The sequence below is a fragment of the Haliotis rufescens genome, unplaced genomic scaffold, assembly GCF_023055435.1.
Source record: "Haliotis rufescens isolate VD_foot unplaced genomic scaffold, xgHalRufe1.0.p SCAF_16, whole genome shotgun sequence".
Lineage (NCBI taxonomy): Eukaryota > Metazoa > Mollusca > Gastropoda > Lepetellida > Haliotidae > Haliotis > Haliotis rufescens.
In genome coordinates this window covers 16355810-16369672 of record NW_025963846.1, presented here as the reverse complement: position 1 = coordinate 16369672, position 13863 = coordinate 16355810, and the positions used below count along the sequence as shown (strand labels likewise).

Below are 13863 nucleotides of genomic sequence, written 5' to 3'. Positions count from 1 at the left end.
TGTTATAAATGTACTAAACACAGTCACAACGTTATAAATGTACTGAACACAGTCACAATGTCATAAATGTCCAGGCCAGTCACAATGTTATAAATGTACTAAACACAGTCACAATGTTGTAAATGTACAGGTCAGTCACAATGCAATAAATGTACTAAACAGTCACAATGTTATAAATGTACTTAACAGTCACTATGTTATAAATGTACTAAACAGTCACAATGTTATATATGTACTAAACACAGTCACAATGTTATATATGTACTAAACACAGTCACAATGTCATAAATCTACTAAACAGTCACAATGTTATAAAGGTACTAAACACAGTCACAATGTCATAAATGTACTAAACAGTCACAATGTCATAAAGGTACTAAACACAGTCACAATGTCATAAATCTACTCAACAGTCACAATGTTATAAAGGTACTAAACACAGTCACAATGTCATAAATCTACTCAACAGTCACAATGTCATAAAGGTACTAAACACAGTCACAATGTCATAAATGTACTAAACAGTCACAATGTCATAAATGTATTGAACACAGTCACAATGTCATAATGTACTAAACAGTCACAATGTCATAAAGGTACTAAACACAGTCACAATGTCATAAATGTACTAAACAGTCACAATGTCATAAAGGTACTAAACAGTCACAATGTCATAAAGGTACTAAACACAGTCACAATGTCATAAATGTACTAAACAGTCACAATGTCATAAAGGTACTAAACACAGTCACAATGTCATAAATGTACTAAACAGTCACAATGTCATAAAGGTACTAAAAACAGTCACAATGTCATAAAGGTTCTAAACACAGTCACAATGTTAAACTTTGACATATCTCTGGCTCCTGTCTCTAGGCCATCCATACCAGGGGTCCGGAAAATTTAAAATCCCAATCGGACATTTACATTTATGCCACGCCCCCTTCAAACAGCGTGTTTTAGTACGACCTTTTACACACAAATAACAAGTTGTTACGTATTAATAATATGATGAATTATGAATTGTTTCAATTTAAATTATTTAATTCACCGGACAATTAATAACAAATAATATCATTTTAGATATATATGGAAAACATACGTTTGTTTCTGTTATAATAACGATCTGTCAACGTTGTGAACGGTCTAATTAATATTCATGAGTCTGCTCAAGTGTACGCGTTGTAACATTTGGATCGAGACTATTATCCAATATTTGGTTATCACGTGACCTCACGGGAAAAGGTTTTTTTTAAAACTAAAGATTATTTAAAAACAAGACAGATAATATAATCATAAATCCTAAACTATCGTTGATAGCAATAGCAGACCTGTCAACCCTCCCGCATTTTGCGGGAGACTCCCGCAATTTGATGAAATCTCCCAGTCTCCCGCAAGATGGACTATTTCTCCCGCAAAACAGAATTTTCATTATTTAAAAAATTCGCCTCCATTGTCCCGTGAGTAAAAACAATGAACGGGAAGTTTGCGTCCCGATCTGTCCGGTAGGCTCCCGGATTAGCAACCCTTATCACAGCCACCCGCAGGGGGACCCAGATGGGCCTTTGTCCAGTAATCAACTGGTAATTAAATTCATATGGTGAACGATTGAACAATGTAAACTGTTAAGAAAACTCGGATAGTCCTAACAGGTGCCTGAAGGGTACGTTGAACTTGAAATGAAAAATCAGCCAAGTATTCATCACTTCATGAAATGAACTGTTGTCTTCATGTTCTTAGCGTGTTTATTCTTCCATAATTTAAGAACGTAGATACATATGGCCGGTCCAGTTATACATGACTTTATTGGTTATCAGATTTGTCAGAAACTTTGTTAAAACATCAACATACCTCAAAGTTACGTCATTGAACTCTTGGAAATGAAAACAAAATATGTCCTGCAAGCGCCGTCTTCAGAAACAACACTATGCGTGATTGGTTGATTCGGTAGTCGAAATAACAATGAGTTACACGATCAGGCTTCCTCACAGCTAGGATTTCAAAGTCAAAGTTTAAAGTGAAACTTATAAATTTCCTTTTGACTGACATCGTGACTTGTGTGCACAGAAAATATCAAAACAGAACTTTATCAAATTTCGCGAGAATGTATCATGTGATTATTTTACACGATTTGATTGGCTAATAGTTTGCTTGCGTCCCAGATCTGCAATCTAATTTGCATACAACAGTACTAGTCAACCAATGAGATTAATACACGTCAAGGTCAGAAAGGTCAACAACGACAACGAGACTCATTTCATTCATAAATAATAGTACTTCCAAATATGGCATACATTTCTTGGAATGGAATAACGTGAACATTTCTAGGAAATTTAAGAAGCGAAGTAATGGGACTGTCAACAGACTACCGCAGACAGAAAAAACCCAGTATATCTTATTGAAATTAAGGGCGCTGATGTTGCGTCAGGATAAATGCATTTGATATTTCTTTGGCGAATTTTGTAACTAACATCGCGCCAAATACTCAGAAAACCTGCATCGTAACGAAGCCTGACAACTGGTCGGATTGAACACAGACACACACGTCGTCAACTGGTCAAGCTACCGTTTGTGAAATTTCAATATCTGTTTGCATTTATCTAAGATGATCTCTGAACGAAAGTTATATGGGTAGATTGTCCTGGGTTTATTTTTGGAGGAGGAAAATGCAAACGGAAATTAAGCAAGCTGTACGTATAAGAAACTTATTGATTATTTATTGTTTCAAAATATTTGGTTTTCTTTGTAACATTATTAAAAATAAAAATTGGAAATTATCTTATCTTCACTATCTTAAAAATCTCCCCCTTTGGAGGCAAATCTCCCCCATTTTGAAGTCAAATCTCCCACATTGTCATGATGAGGGGTTGACAGGTCTGCAATAGTTATTTGAATACTTTTTCATCTGTACTTAATTATTGACCATAAAAATTTTTTTATATCGATCGTCACAGAAAGCAAAATGGCGGTCAAATCAAGATTCAATATACGACTAGCTACTGAAAACAATAAAATCTGCAAATCCTCATAGTATGTCAACCAATTGAAAGTCGTTAGCCACGACTTCCAAAATAATCATTCAGACTTTGAGGGTTGGGCAGATCCGCTCGACCGATCTGCATCGGTCGACTGGCTGTCGTCACGCTTTCGCTTCTTGTCTGAGGTTACGTATCGTAGCATTGTGAGGATAATGAGGTACATCAATGATGCAAGGTATTTATGTACAGTTGTAAACACATTTTACTCAAATTAACAAGATGTTCTCAGTAATTAATCCTCGATTAATCAGTTTCAACTCAGTTTATTGCCTATTACAGTGATTGACAGATTGGACTATCATTGTAGGTACGATGTATTTACAGCAATCAAAACAAACAAAGCTTGTCAGTGTAGATAATCTTAATTGTGTTACAACTGCAGACAGAAACGGCTCAGTCCTAACTGTTGATCATGTCCGGTCAAAATTTAAGAATGTCCGGACAATACTTTTTAAAATGTCTGGACAGAAAAATTTAAATGTCCGGTAAGCAATATTTTAAACCGGACATTTGACGGTTTCCGGACCCCTGATCCATACCCCTACATGCAGCACAGCTCATACTTACGCATACATATCTGTGGACCATCATAATCCTACATGCAGCACAGCTCATACTTACGCTGACATATCCGTGGACCATCATAATCCTACATGCAGCACAGCTCATACTTACGCTGACATATCTGTGGACCATCATAATCCTACATGCAGCACAGCTCATACTTACGCTGACATATCCGTGGACCATCATAATCCTACATGCAGCACAGCTCATACTTATGCTGACATATCCGTGGACCATCATAATCCTACATGCAGCACAGCTCATACTTACGCATACATATCTGTGGACCATCATAATCCTACATGCAGCACAGCTCATACTTACGCATACATATCTGTGGACCATCATAATCCTACATGCAGCACAGCTCATACTTACGCTGACATATCTCTGGGTCCCTGATGTCTCTGTTTGGGTCCTGGAAGAAGAAGGGTTTGCACTCCTGACAATTGCGGCCCTGTGTGTTGTGTTGGCAGTTGTCACAGATGCCGCCACTCACTTCGCCAGTAGCCTCAAACACCGCTGGATCAAAGTGACACTTGGCAGCATGATTGTTGCAGTTGCATTCTGGGGAAATAAATACCGGTTTGTCAATGAAGGTGGGTCTAAATACTGGCTAGAAAACTGATATTAGCTGGAATTTGGTACATGTGACAAGAGTGATAAACTGATTTGGGCTTATTGCCACTAAGGTATTCCAGCAAAAATGCAACGTCGTATGGCTAAGGTACACAACTTCAGCGTATAAGTTGACTGGGCCACATGTGCTCTATCTTCCCGAGGCAAGCGTCTCCACTAGCCCATATCAAAGCCTAGCTTCTACCCTTGCCACATTATGGCCACCTTTCTTGGCTCGACCCTGGCGCCACCTCGCGTAGATCACGAGGTGTCACCCTGGTATTGAAAACGTGATATCCAATCAGATGGCTGTTTTTACCCCATATAGCTTCACAAAGATGGTGACTACCATAGCAAAAACATCTACGATTTCATCTCTGACACAAAAACAGGCAATCGTTTGGGTTTGGGTGAGGGTGTTTGGGTCCGGGGGGTTGTTTAAAAGATGAAAAAGACATATTCGTGCCAACAAGAACAGGCAGCAGTAAATCACTTCATACGAAGGCGATTTTGTAAAACGTTTCCTGATTGGTCAATCGATATCTGTGATAGCCAAACCATATTTAGCACAGGAAAGTAGGCTTGATGTGGCAAGGATGGAAACAAGACTTTGATAAAAAGGCTAGGGGAAGCTCTTGCCTTGGGAAGATGCATGTGCCTCAACAAGGACAACAAAAGGGGAAATAACTGCATAATTCAACAGCTTTTTAAATACAATCTCTACATCTGTTGGCACCGTAAGAATTCAGACAATAATTGACCCTACTTCAGCGGTGAGAAATCAGGGACAACAATGTAGGATGCTTAGAACGGACTTTCATTTTATCTTTAACTTCAGATATGAGGCAGGAAACCAACTATATAAACTAATCAGCAACAGTTCTGATTTCTTTGTACAATGACGCACAGAATTTAGTGAAACAATTGACAAAATTCACCACATCCAACAGTCTGACATGATCTATGAAACTATTTGTGAAGCATTTTGATGCATCCCTCCATACAGCATAACATAGGAACAGCTTACTCTTGCAAGCATTTGGCTGGTTCTTCCTAGCTGGTTGCCATGGGAGATCATTGTAGAACTCCTCACACATCTCACAGTTGAGGCCCTTGGTGTTGTGAGTACACTCGCACATGCCATGCACCTGCAACAACAACAGCATCACGGCATTACATCTTGACTATGGGACATCTGCATTTAATTTTATCACAAGCGGTTTTGATGATCAAAATAAGCAAGTCTAGCTAGCAATATGCCACATGAAACCTGCATTAGATTTTAAGATTTTATAAAAAATCAGAGAAATGGATTGTGCAATAAAAGATTTCACAGACTTTGTCATAGTACATGTTAAGTCTACTTAATGACATGATACAGAAATAATTGGAAAATCGGTTTTCCAAGATGATCAGCAGTGATCAGACCAGGTACAGCCTTCAACAAGATCATCCATGCTAATTCAGATGCATTTATTTTTTTCGATAGTCAGACAATCCAGCGATTCACATTATTACCATTGATCTACACAATTGGGTCCGATGACATGCATCAACCAAGTCAGCGAGTCTGACCACCCGATCCCATTAGTCGCCTTTATGACAAGAATGGGTTGCTGAAGAGCAATTCTAACCTGAGTCTTCGAGTTGTAGCAATCTACTATAAGGGACGTACCATGTTTGGGTATGTGTCATATCCTGGCACTGGCAGACATCTGGAGGCGTGGCCATAACACGAGCAGCTACCTCTGACAGTCATGTCAAACAAAGAGTAATAGTACTTATCCTTGATCTCTGGACGGCTGTCAAGCTGGGTGTCACCTTGCAACACAAGAAAATAAGTATTAAAGAAAAAACATATTTCCAATCAAAACTGAAAAACTAACTGAAAATTATGTTTTCATGAATACATTGACTTGAATTTGATAAATTCTAACTAGACAGCTTGATAAATTAAGTTCAAGTTTTATTTGACAAGTATGTACACGTTTTGCATTTCAGCAAAAAATGCATTTACAGTATATCATGCAAGGTAAGACCCCACTGATCTGGAAACCTGCCTGCTAGACACCAACTGAGAACACTTACATACATATATAAACAGGGAAATTAATTAATGGGAACAATTTTTCTTGAAACAGTGTAACATTAATAGCTAAATGGTATTTATCCATACATCGTTTGGAGAAGAATACATATGCCTCAACACAAGAGCAGACACTAATCTAATCTCTACTTTCTCAAATGTTTTCTAATCAATAAGTGGGCGGTCGGGTAGCCTTGAGGTTAAAGCATTCGCTCATCACGCCGAAGACCCGGGTTTGATTCCCGACATGGGTACAAATTGTGAAGCCCATTTCTGGTGTCCCCTGCCATGATATTGCTAAAGCGGCGTAAAACCATACTCACTCACTCACTCTAATCAATAAGCATGTATGTATTAATTACTGTTTTCCCAAGTTGAATTCTTTAATAGTTTATCATACACTGACTTATTTCCAAAGGCAGTTGAACATTTCAAACAACCGCATGATAGGGCCACGGCATATCACGGCACGTAAGTTACAGTCTTACACAAAAGAATGTTACCATGAGTCAAGCAAGTGTAGTGAGTGAGTGAGCGGGGTTTTATGCCACTTTCAACAAAATTCCAACAATATGCCAGTGAATAACACCAGAAATGGGCTTCACACATTGTTTGCATGTGTGGAATCGTACCTAGGCCTTTGGCATGACAAACGCTGAAATATCCAGACTACCCACTTCCCCTCAAGCAAGTACAGTGAACATGGTTATGACGCTCACCTAATGTGTGGAGTTCAGTGAAGTTGATTCTCAAGTTGGTGAGTTTGAGCAGATCCTGCACCTGTTCGCTGTACGGGTCCTTGATGGGAATGAATGGTGGCAACACACGGAAAATTACCTGAAAATAAAGTTACAATGAAAACATAAGTGAGCCATGTCACCTGCTGAACAGTCATATCACAGAAAGTCAGGTAAATGGGGGAAGACAGACCAAAGTGACGCAGGTAGTGGATGTTTTGTTGGTTTGTTGTTAATGCCGCACTCAGCGATATTCCAGCTTTTTGACAGCTTCCAGTCAATACTCGAGTCTGGACCAGACAATGCAGTGGTCGCTATTGTGAGCAACGATTCACACCAATAGCATGAATAGGGGAATTAGGACAGACCATCAACCAAGTAACCGAGCCTGACCCCCTGATCCATTTGGTCGCCTCTTATGACCAGCATAGGTTGTTGGGGGCCAATTCAAGCGTCGCATATATGTACCACTCGGTAAGACCAATGAGTGCAGGAAGAGAGCTGACCGTCCAAGGATGATATTGTTTGTCTGTTGCACTCAGCAATATTCTAGCTTCAAGAAAGCCACCAGAAAATAATCAAGTCTGGATCATACAAGCCAGTGATTGATATCATGCACACCATTTCAGGCATTTGGCGTACTGTCATACAAAAAACCAAGTTGCCAAACCTGACCACCTGATAGATTTAGACTTCTTACCACAATGTAGGTTTTGGGGACCTTGAATACACCCATAAACCCGGAATACACCAATAAACCAAGGGTCATAATCAGGAGGAATCTGGGGTTCAAACCCCTGATCAGCAGTCCAATACGTAGACCACTGTGCCACCAGTGCCCCTTGGTGTAGATGTACTTGTACTACACAAAAACACTTACCTCTCCCTGAGTTGATGGTGTTTCTGCTGAGTATTTAGTCTGACAAATAACATCAGTCATCGACCGCACTGGTCCTCTTGGAATTCCGGGGAAGGATTTGCGACAGCTCTGAGCAAAATAACGATACACTTTCCAAGTTTTACCAAAATCATATGACCTTTCTATAAACATGGACTTTGGCCTGAATGTTTTAAATGTCATAATCAAGTGTGTAAAATGAAACTCTGCTTCAAGATCCAACTGAATTGAAACATTCTCAACACCATTTTCCGCCTGCCACCACCGATCTCGCCTATCTTTGAATGATGAGACAATGTTCTCGATACGGTGGCTGTTTTCGTGTACTCTCGACTGCCATGGCTCACGAGAGTCGCACTGAAAGCACTTTGTCCGCTTTTCTAGATATGACACAACACAGTATCTATCCGGTTTGACCATCCCGCATGTGGACGTCGCTCTTAGCTGCTTTCCTCGACCAATCAGAAGGTCTCCTGTTGCTGGGTAACAGCTGCCTTGTTCGCAATGACGCTGTCGTTGGGACTGACCCACAACATCTGCAAGAAGGGAGACAACACTTACATCAAATTATCACTACACACTGGTAACAAAAATGCTCAGATACAAAATTGTTTATCATGTTTATGTAGTACGTTTGCTTTTAACTCTGATAAAATCATGTCATATAACCTACTATAAACTCACAAAACAAATTCTTTCAATACCAAGATAGAATATTTTAAAAAAGCAAAAAAGCAAGCATAAATCGTAATACATTTTCAAAATGCATTTTTATTTCTTTATAAATTATTTTAACTTAGCCTTTATAGCAGTGGTATAAGTCAAATCAGTACAACCTTGATGCATCAACATGATCATTTTGCCATTCAAGAATCTAAATCAGACCTGAGTTATGATAGAACGACCACATAGGTGGAAGCTATGATTGTTATATTGTCCTTCACATTTCCCGAGGAGGCAATCTGACATACTGGTGTATAAGCCCGATGAGGCCATCTGACATACTGGTGTATAAGCCCGATGAGGCCATCTGACATACTGGTGTATAAGCCCAAGGACACCATATGACATACTGGTTTATAACCCCCAGGAGACCATCAGACATACTGGTGTATAACCCGGCCCAGAACACCATCTGACATACTGGTGTATAACCCCCAGAACACCATCTGACATACTGGTGTATAACCCCCAGAACACCATCTGACATACTGGTGTGTAACCCCCAGGATACCATCTGACATACTGGTTTATAACCCCTATTGACCTTCTGACATACAGGTGTATAACACACAATACACACACACCTCCCACACGTACACAGTTTCCCACACATGCACCTCCTCCCAACAACCTTGTCAGTGATCGCAGCAGCATCGTTTCAGGTAGGTAGCACAGGTAATTCTACAAACTGCTGTCTACATGGTCTGGTGATGCTAACGGGTCATACATGTACTCGCCTGTATGTTTGGTGAGGGTTTGTTACAACCATACATTAACAATAGCACTGCACCATGACTGTGGAATAAATGTATTTTATGAAAACTAAACCAATCTAGATTTGCATAAAAATAAGCCCAGCCAGCTCTATTCCACAGCATCAGGAACATTGTTGTTTTGAAATGTATAGTGTAATAAATGATTGCATAGACAAACTGTTCATCTAACATGGGCACTGCATACACTGATTTGTCATTTTAAAACACATAAATATGATAAATGTATGATCATATATTGATACACTAAAAAGAAAATACATTTTCTGTTTCTTGTCACTCGTCTAATTACTTTTTGTACTCTCTGAATATAAAAAAGTAAGTAATTTTGGAATTATGAATTCATGTTCCCAAGGGACATCAAGAAAAGGGTAAAAACCCTTTTTTGATCAGAATATATTCCAAGAAAGATGAATTTTGGATAACACCAAAATGGCTATTGGATCTTAAAAATAAATCATAAGGTAAAGCCAGTGGTTTACACACATTCCAATGATGACACATGGGCTCTGAGTAGGTTCAGTAATATGTATGTGCAAATATTTGCTTTAAAAGTTTCATTTTCTATACGGGTACATGTTCTTTGGCCTAAACTAGAAATCCAGTGAGTTGGTAATGGGTCTGAAATCTGACCTTAAAAGACGAATGAGTACATTGGTGAGGGTGGTACTCCAAACACAATACGTTTGCACAGAGGAGTGGTTTAAAAGTTAGTAAGTAGCTACACAGCTTAAAGCTTTGATCAATATCAAGGTGAGACACACCAGAAAGGGTTTTTTTTAGGAGTCGCTAACGGGGTTGGTTACAATGGTTACTTGTTAGTTTGATTTTGATGGGAATATTTGACAAATTGTTGTTTTTCAATCTAAAAAACAAATACAAAACAACTTTAATTTTTCAAGAATCATAATGTTGAACCTTTGTTAATGCATGTTCATTGTCTTTTTTTGTTTTAATTTAAGAGGAGAGAAATGTCATTTGTAATGAAAGATATCATGGACTATATGTTAATCTAGGTTCATGGATAACTAACCTCTTAACAAATCCTTATAAGAGGAGTGAGGTTATGGGCCGGGAAGGCAAAAATCAATCCCTCAGAGTTAGAAATTACGTTCGCCTTCCCGGTCATCACAAAAATTCTTATTATGGCAGATGATCGCCTTCCCGGTACTTGTTAATTACAAAGAAAACACCAATGAAATGAGGACACTATTTAATCTGGGCAACAAAGTCAATATATAACAAGTATAGTATAACATATCATATATCATGCATGTATTTGAAGATGTATATAGACATACATTTTATCATTTATGTAATAATTCAGTTCATTCCCAGTGCAGTAGATCTGCCACATCGTCAGTGTAGTCCACTGTTGTCGTCAATTGGTTCAACAGATCTTCTTTCAACATGTTCAAGGCACGGAGTCTAGCGTCAATCATTCTCTGAGTTCAATTTTAACAATTTTAGTAGACTATCTCTTTCTTTATTTTTCCGTCTCACGAGTTCAATGGAAGTTAGTAATCACATTCTCTGAGTTCAATTTGTTTTATCTCTTTCTTCACTTTTCCGTCTCACAACACCCCAGTGTCCTCAATGTATAAGTGTCCGTTGTATACATAACGAGGGTACACATCACTGATCTTTTCATTCGCCTTCCCGGTCCCCAGTCCCTTACCCCTCCATTCGCCTTTCCGGTACTACTGGTAAATAGATTTTCGACTTCCCGGCCCGACACCAGGAATGTTCTCATTTTGTAGAATCATGATAGTTACTCAAGTACTCCTTTCTTTAGGCCTTTAATCATGGCAATATTATAACATTATTGGGAATTTTCCTATCATCACTGCTCATCAAGCGCAAACACTGACCCTCCTGCAGTGAGCTGACGGATGGTGATATACCTAACACAACACCCCCACCCCCAACCCGTAATGACTTGTCCCCCACCCCCTGAAACTCCCTACACAACACTGTCCCGGATCTTGTGTACAACTGCTGCAGTGATATAATCCCTCACGCCGGAGAGCTAGCCACCCACTAGTCAACAGGACACGTCCCACACAAGCATGTCTGTCCCGTGACACGTAAATCACACCTACACATGGGTCTCAGCTACTACCCAAACTTGCTACAGCACATTACAATGGCAGTCTGATAGACATGCAATGTATTGTCGGTCATTGTACGGTAGCACATTACAATGGCAGTCTGATAGACATGCAATGTATTGTCGGTCATTGTACGGTAGCACATTACAATGGCAGTCTGATAGACATGGCAATGTATTGTCGGTCATTGTACGGTAGCACATTACAATGGCAGTCTGATAGACATGCAATGTATTGTCGGTCATTGTACGGTAGCACATTACAATGGCAGTCTGATAGACATGCAATGTATTGTCGGTCATTGTACGGTAGCACATTACAATGGCAGTCTGATAGACATGCAATGTATTGTCGGTCATTGTACGGTAGCACATTACAATGGCAGTCTGATAGACATGCAATGTATTGTCGGTCATTGTACGGTAGCACATTACAATGGCAGTCTGATAGACATGCAATGTATTGTCGGTCATTGTACGGTAGCACATTACAATGGCAGTCTGATAGACATGCAATGTATTGTCGGTCATTGTACGGTAGCACATTACAATGGCAGTCTGATAGACATGCAATGTATTGTCGGTCATTGTACGGTAGCACATTACAATGGCAGTCTGATAGACATGCAATGTATTGTCGGTCATTGTACGGTAGCACATTACAATGGCAGTCTGATAGACATGCAATGTATTGTCGGTCATTGTACGGTAGCACATTACAATGGCAGTCTGATAGACATGCAATGTATTGTCGGTCATTGTACGGTAGCACATTACAATGGCAGTCTGATAGACATGCAATGTATTGTCGGTCATTGTACGGTAGCACATTACAATGGCAGTCTGATAGACATGCAATGTATTGTCGGTCATTGTACGGTAGCACATTACAATGGCAGTCTGATAGACATGCAATGTATTGTCGGTCATTGTACGGTGTGAATGTCTAGTATATTAGTATTTGTACAGGGTGCAGGGTGAGATGGTTCATAGGGTGATACTTGTCCAGAGGGTGAGATAGTCCTCTGCAGGGTGATATACTCCTCTACAGGGTGAGATAGTTCATAGGGTGATACTTGTCCACAGGGTGAGATACTCCTCTACAGCATGAGAAACTCTTCTGCAGGGTCAGATACTTTCCTACTGGGTGAGAAACTCTCCTGCTGGGTGAGATACTCCACTGCAAGGTCAGATACTCTCCTGCTGGGTGAGATACTCCTCTGCAGGGTCAGATAATCTCCTGCTGGATGAGATACTCCTCTGCATTGTGAGAAACTCTCCTGCTGGATGAGATACTCCTCTGCAGTGTGAGAAACTCTCCTGCTGGGTGAGATACTCCTCTGCAGGGTCAGATACTCTCCTGCTGGGTGAGATATTCCTCTGCAGTGTGAGAAACTCTCCTGCTGGGTGAGATACTCCTCCTAAGTGTGAGAAACTCTCCTGCTGGATGAGATACTCCCCTGCAGGGTCAGATACTCTCCTGCTGGGTCAGATACTCTCCTGCTGGATGAGATGCTCTTCTGCAGGGTCAGATACTCTCCTGCTGGATGAGATGCTCCTCTGCAGGGTCAGATACTCTCCTGCTGGGTGAGATACTCCTCTGCAGTGTGAGAAACTCTCCTGCTGGGTGAGATGCTCCTCTGCAATGTGAGAAACTCTTCTGCTGGGTCAGATACTCTCCTGCTGGGTGAGATAGTTCATAGTGTGATACTTGTCCACAGGGTGAGAAACTCCTCTGCTGGGTCAGATACAAGTGTGCTACCAGCCCCAGCTGCAACCTCACCCTCATACAAGTGTTTATAGTTTATGAATCAATGTGTACGAGATGACAGACTAGAACTTCCTATGTTTACATCCCATACTTCAGACACACCATGAGGAACTAAAGATGGTTTCCATATACACGGCTTTCATTAAGACACACATGTTTTATCCATTAAATCTTTTTGCAGATGAATCAAACCTATGTGACAATTTTATGTCATTAGTTTCATATGCCAATGAAGCCTCTACATGAGGACTGTTGTGCTCACGGTGTAACTGTTAGCATGGTCAGAAAGGCATATGGCCAAACATAGAGAATATTTGAGGAATCTTGTCACATAACCATCAGAATCTCCTGGGTCAACATGACAGAGACTTGATAAAGTTGATATTTTCATGAGTAATGCACAAGTTAATCAGGACACTTAATGAGATATACATTATTGTTGAAAAGAAAAGCCAAATGTCCTTCTAACTGTGTAGTTTGTAACTGAACTGGAAGCCAGCGTCATTAATAAGCAGGGCTTTATCAAGACATGTTCAGAGGTC

At 40.0% G+C, this 13863-nt stretch overlaps 1 protein-coding gene across 2 annotated transcripts in view; it reads right to left on the bottom strand.

Moving 5' to 3' along the window:
• The window catches only part of LOC124120935 (laminin subunit beta-1-like), a 71961-nt gene that overhangs the window by 25703 nt on the left and 32395 nt on the right, over positions 1-13863 (bottom strand). For both annotated transcript variants that reach the window (XM_046483849.2, XM_046483857.2), the window contains exons 3-7: positions 7927-8480; positions 7029-7146; positions 5899-6044; positions 5251-5371; positions 3984-4172 (exon numbers count right to left, since the gene is read on the bottom strand). In XM_046483849.2, coding sequence (XP_046339805.1) covers positions 3984-4172; positions 5251-5371; positions 5899-6044; positions 7029-7146; positions 7927-8480 — 1128 coding nt within the window. The remainder of the gene's footprint in view (positions 1-3983; positions 4173-5250; positions 5372-5898; positions 6045-7028; positions 7147-7926; positions 8481-13863) is intronic.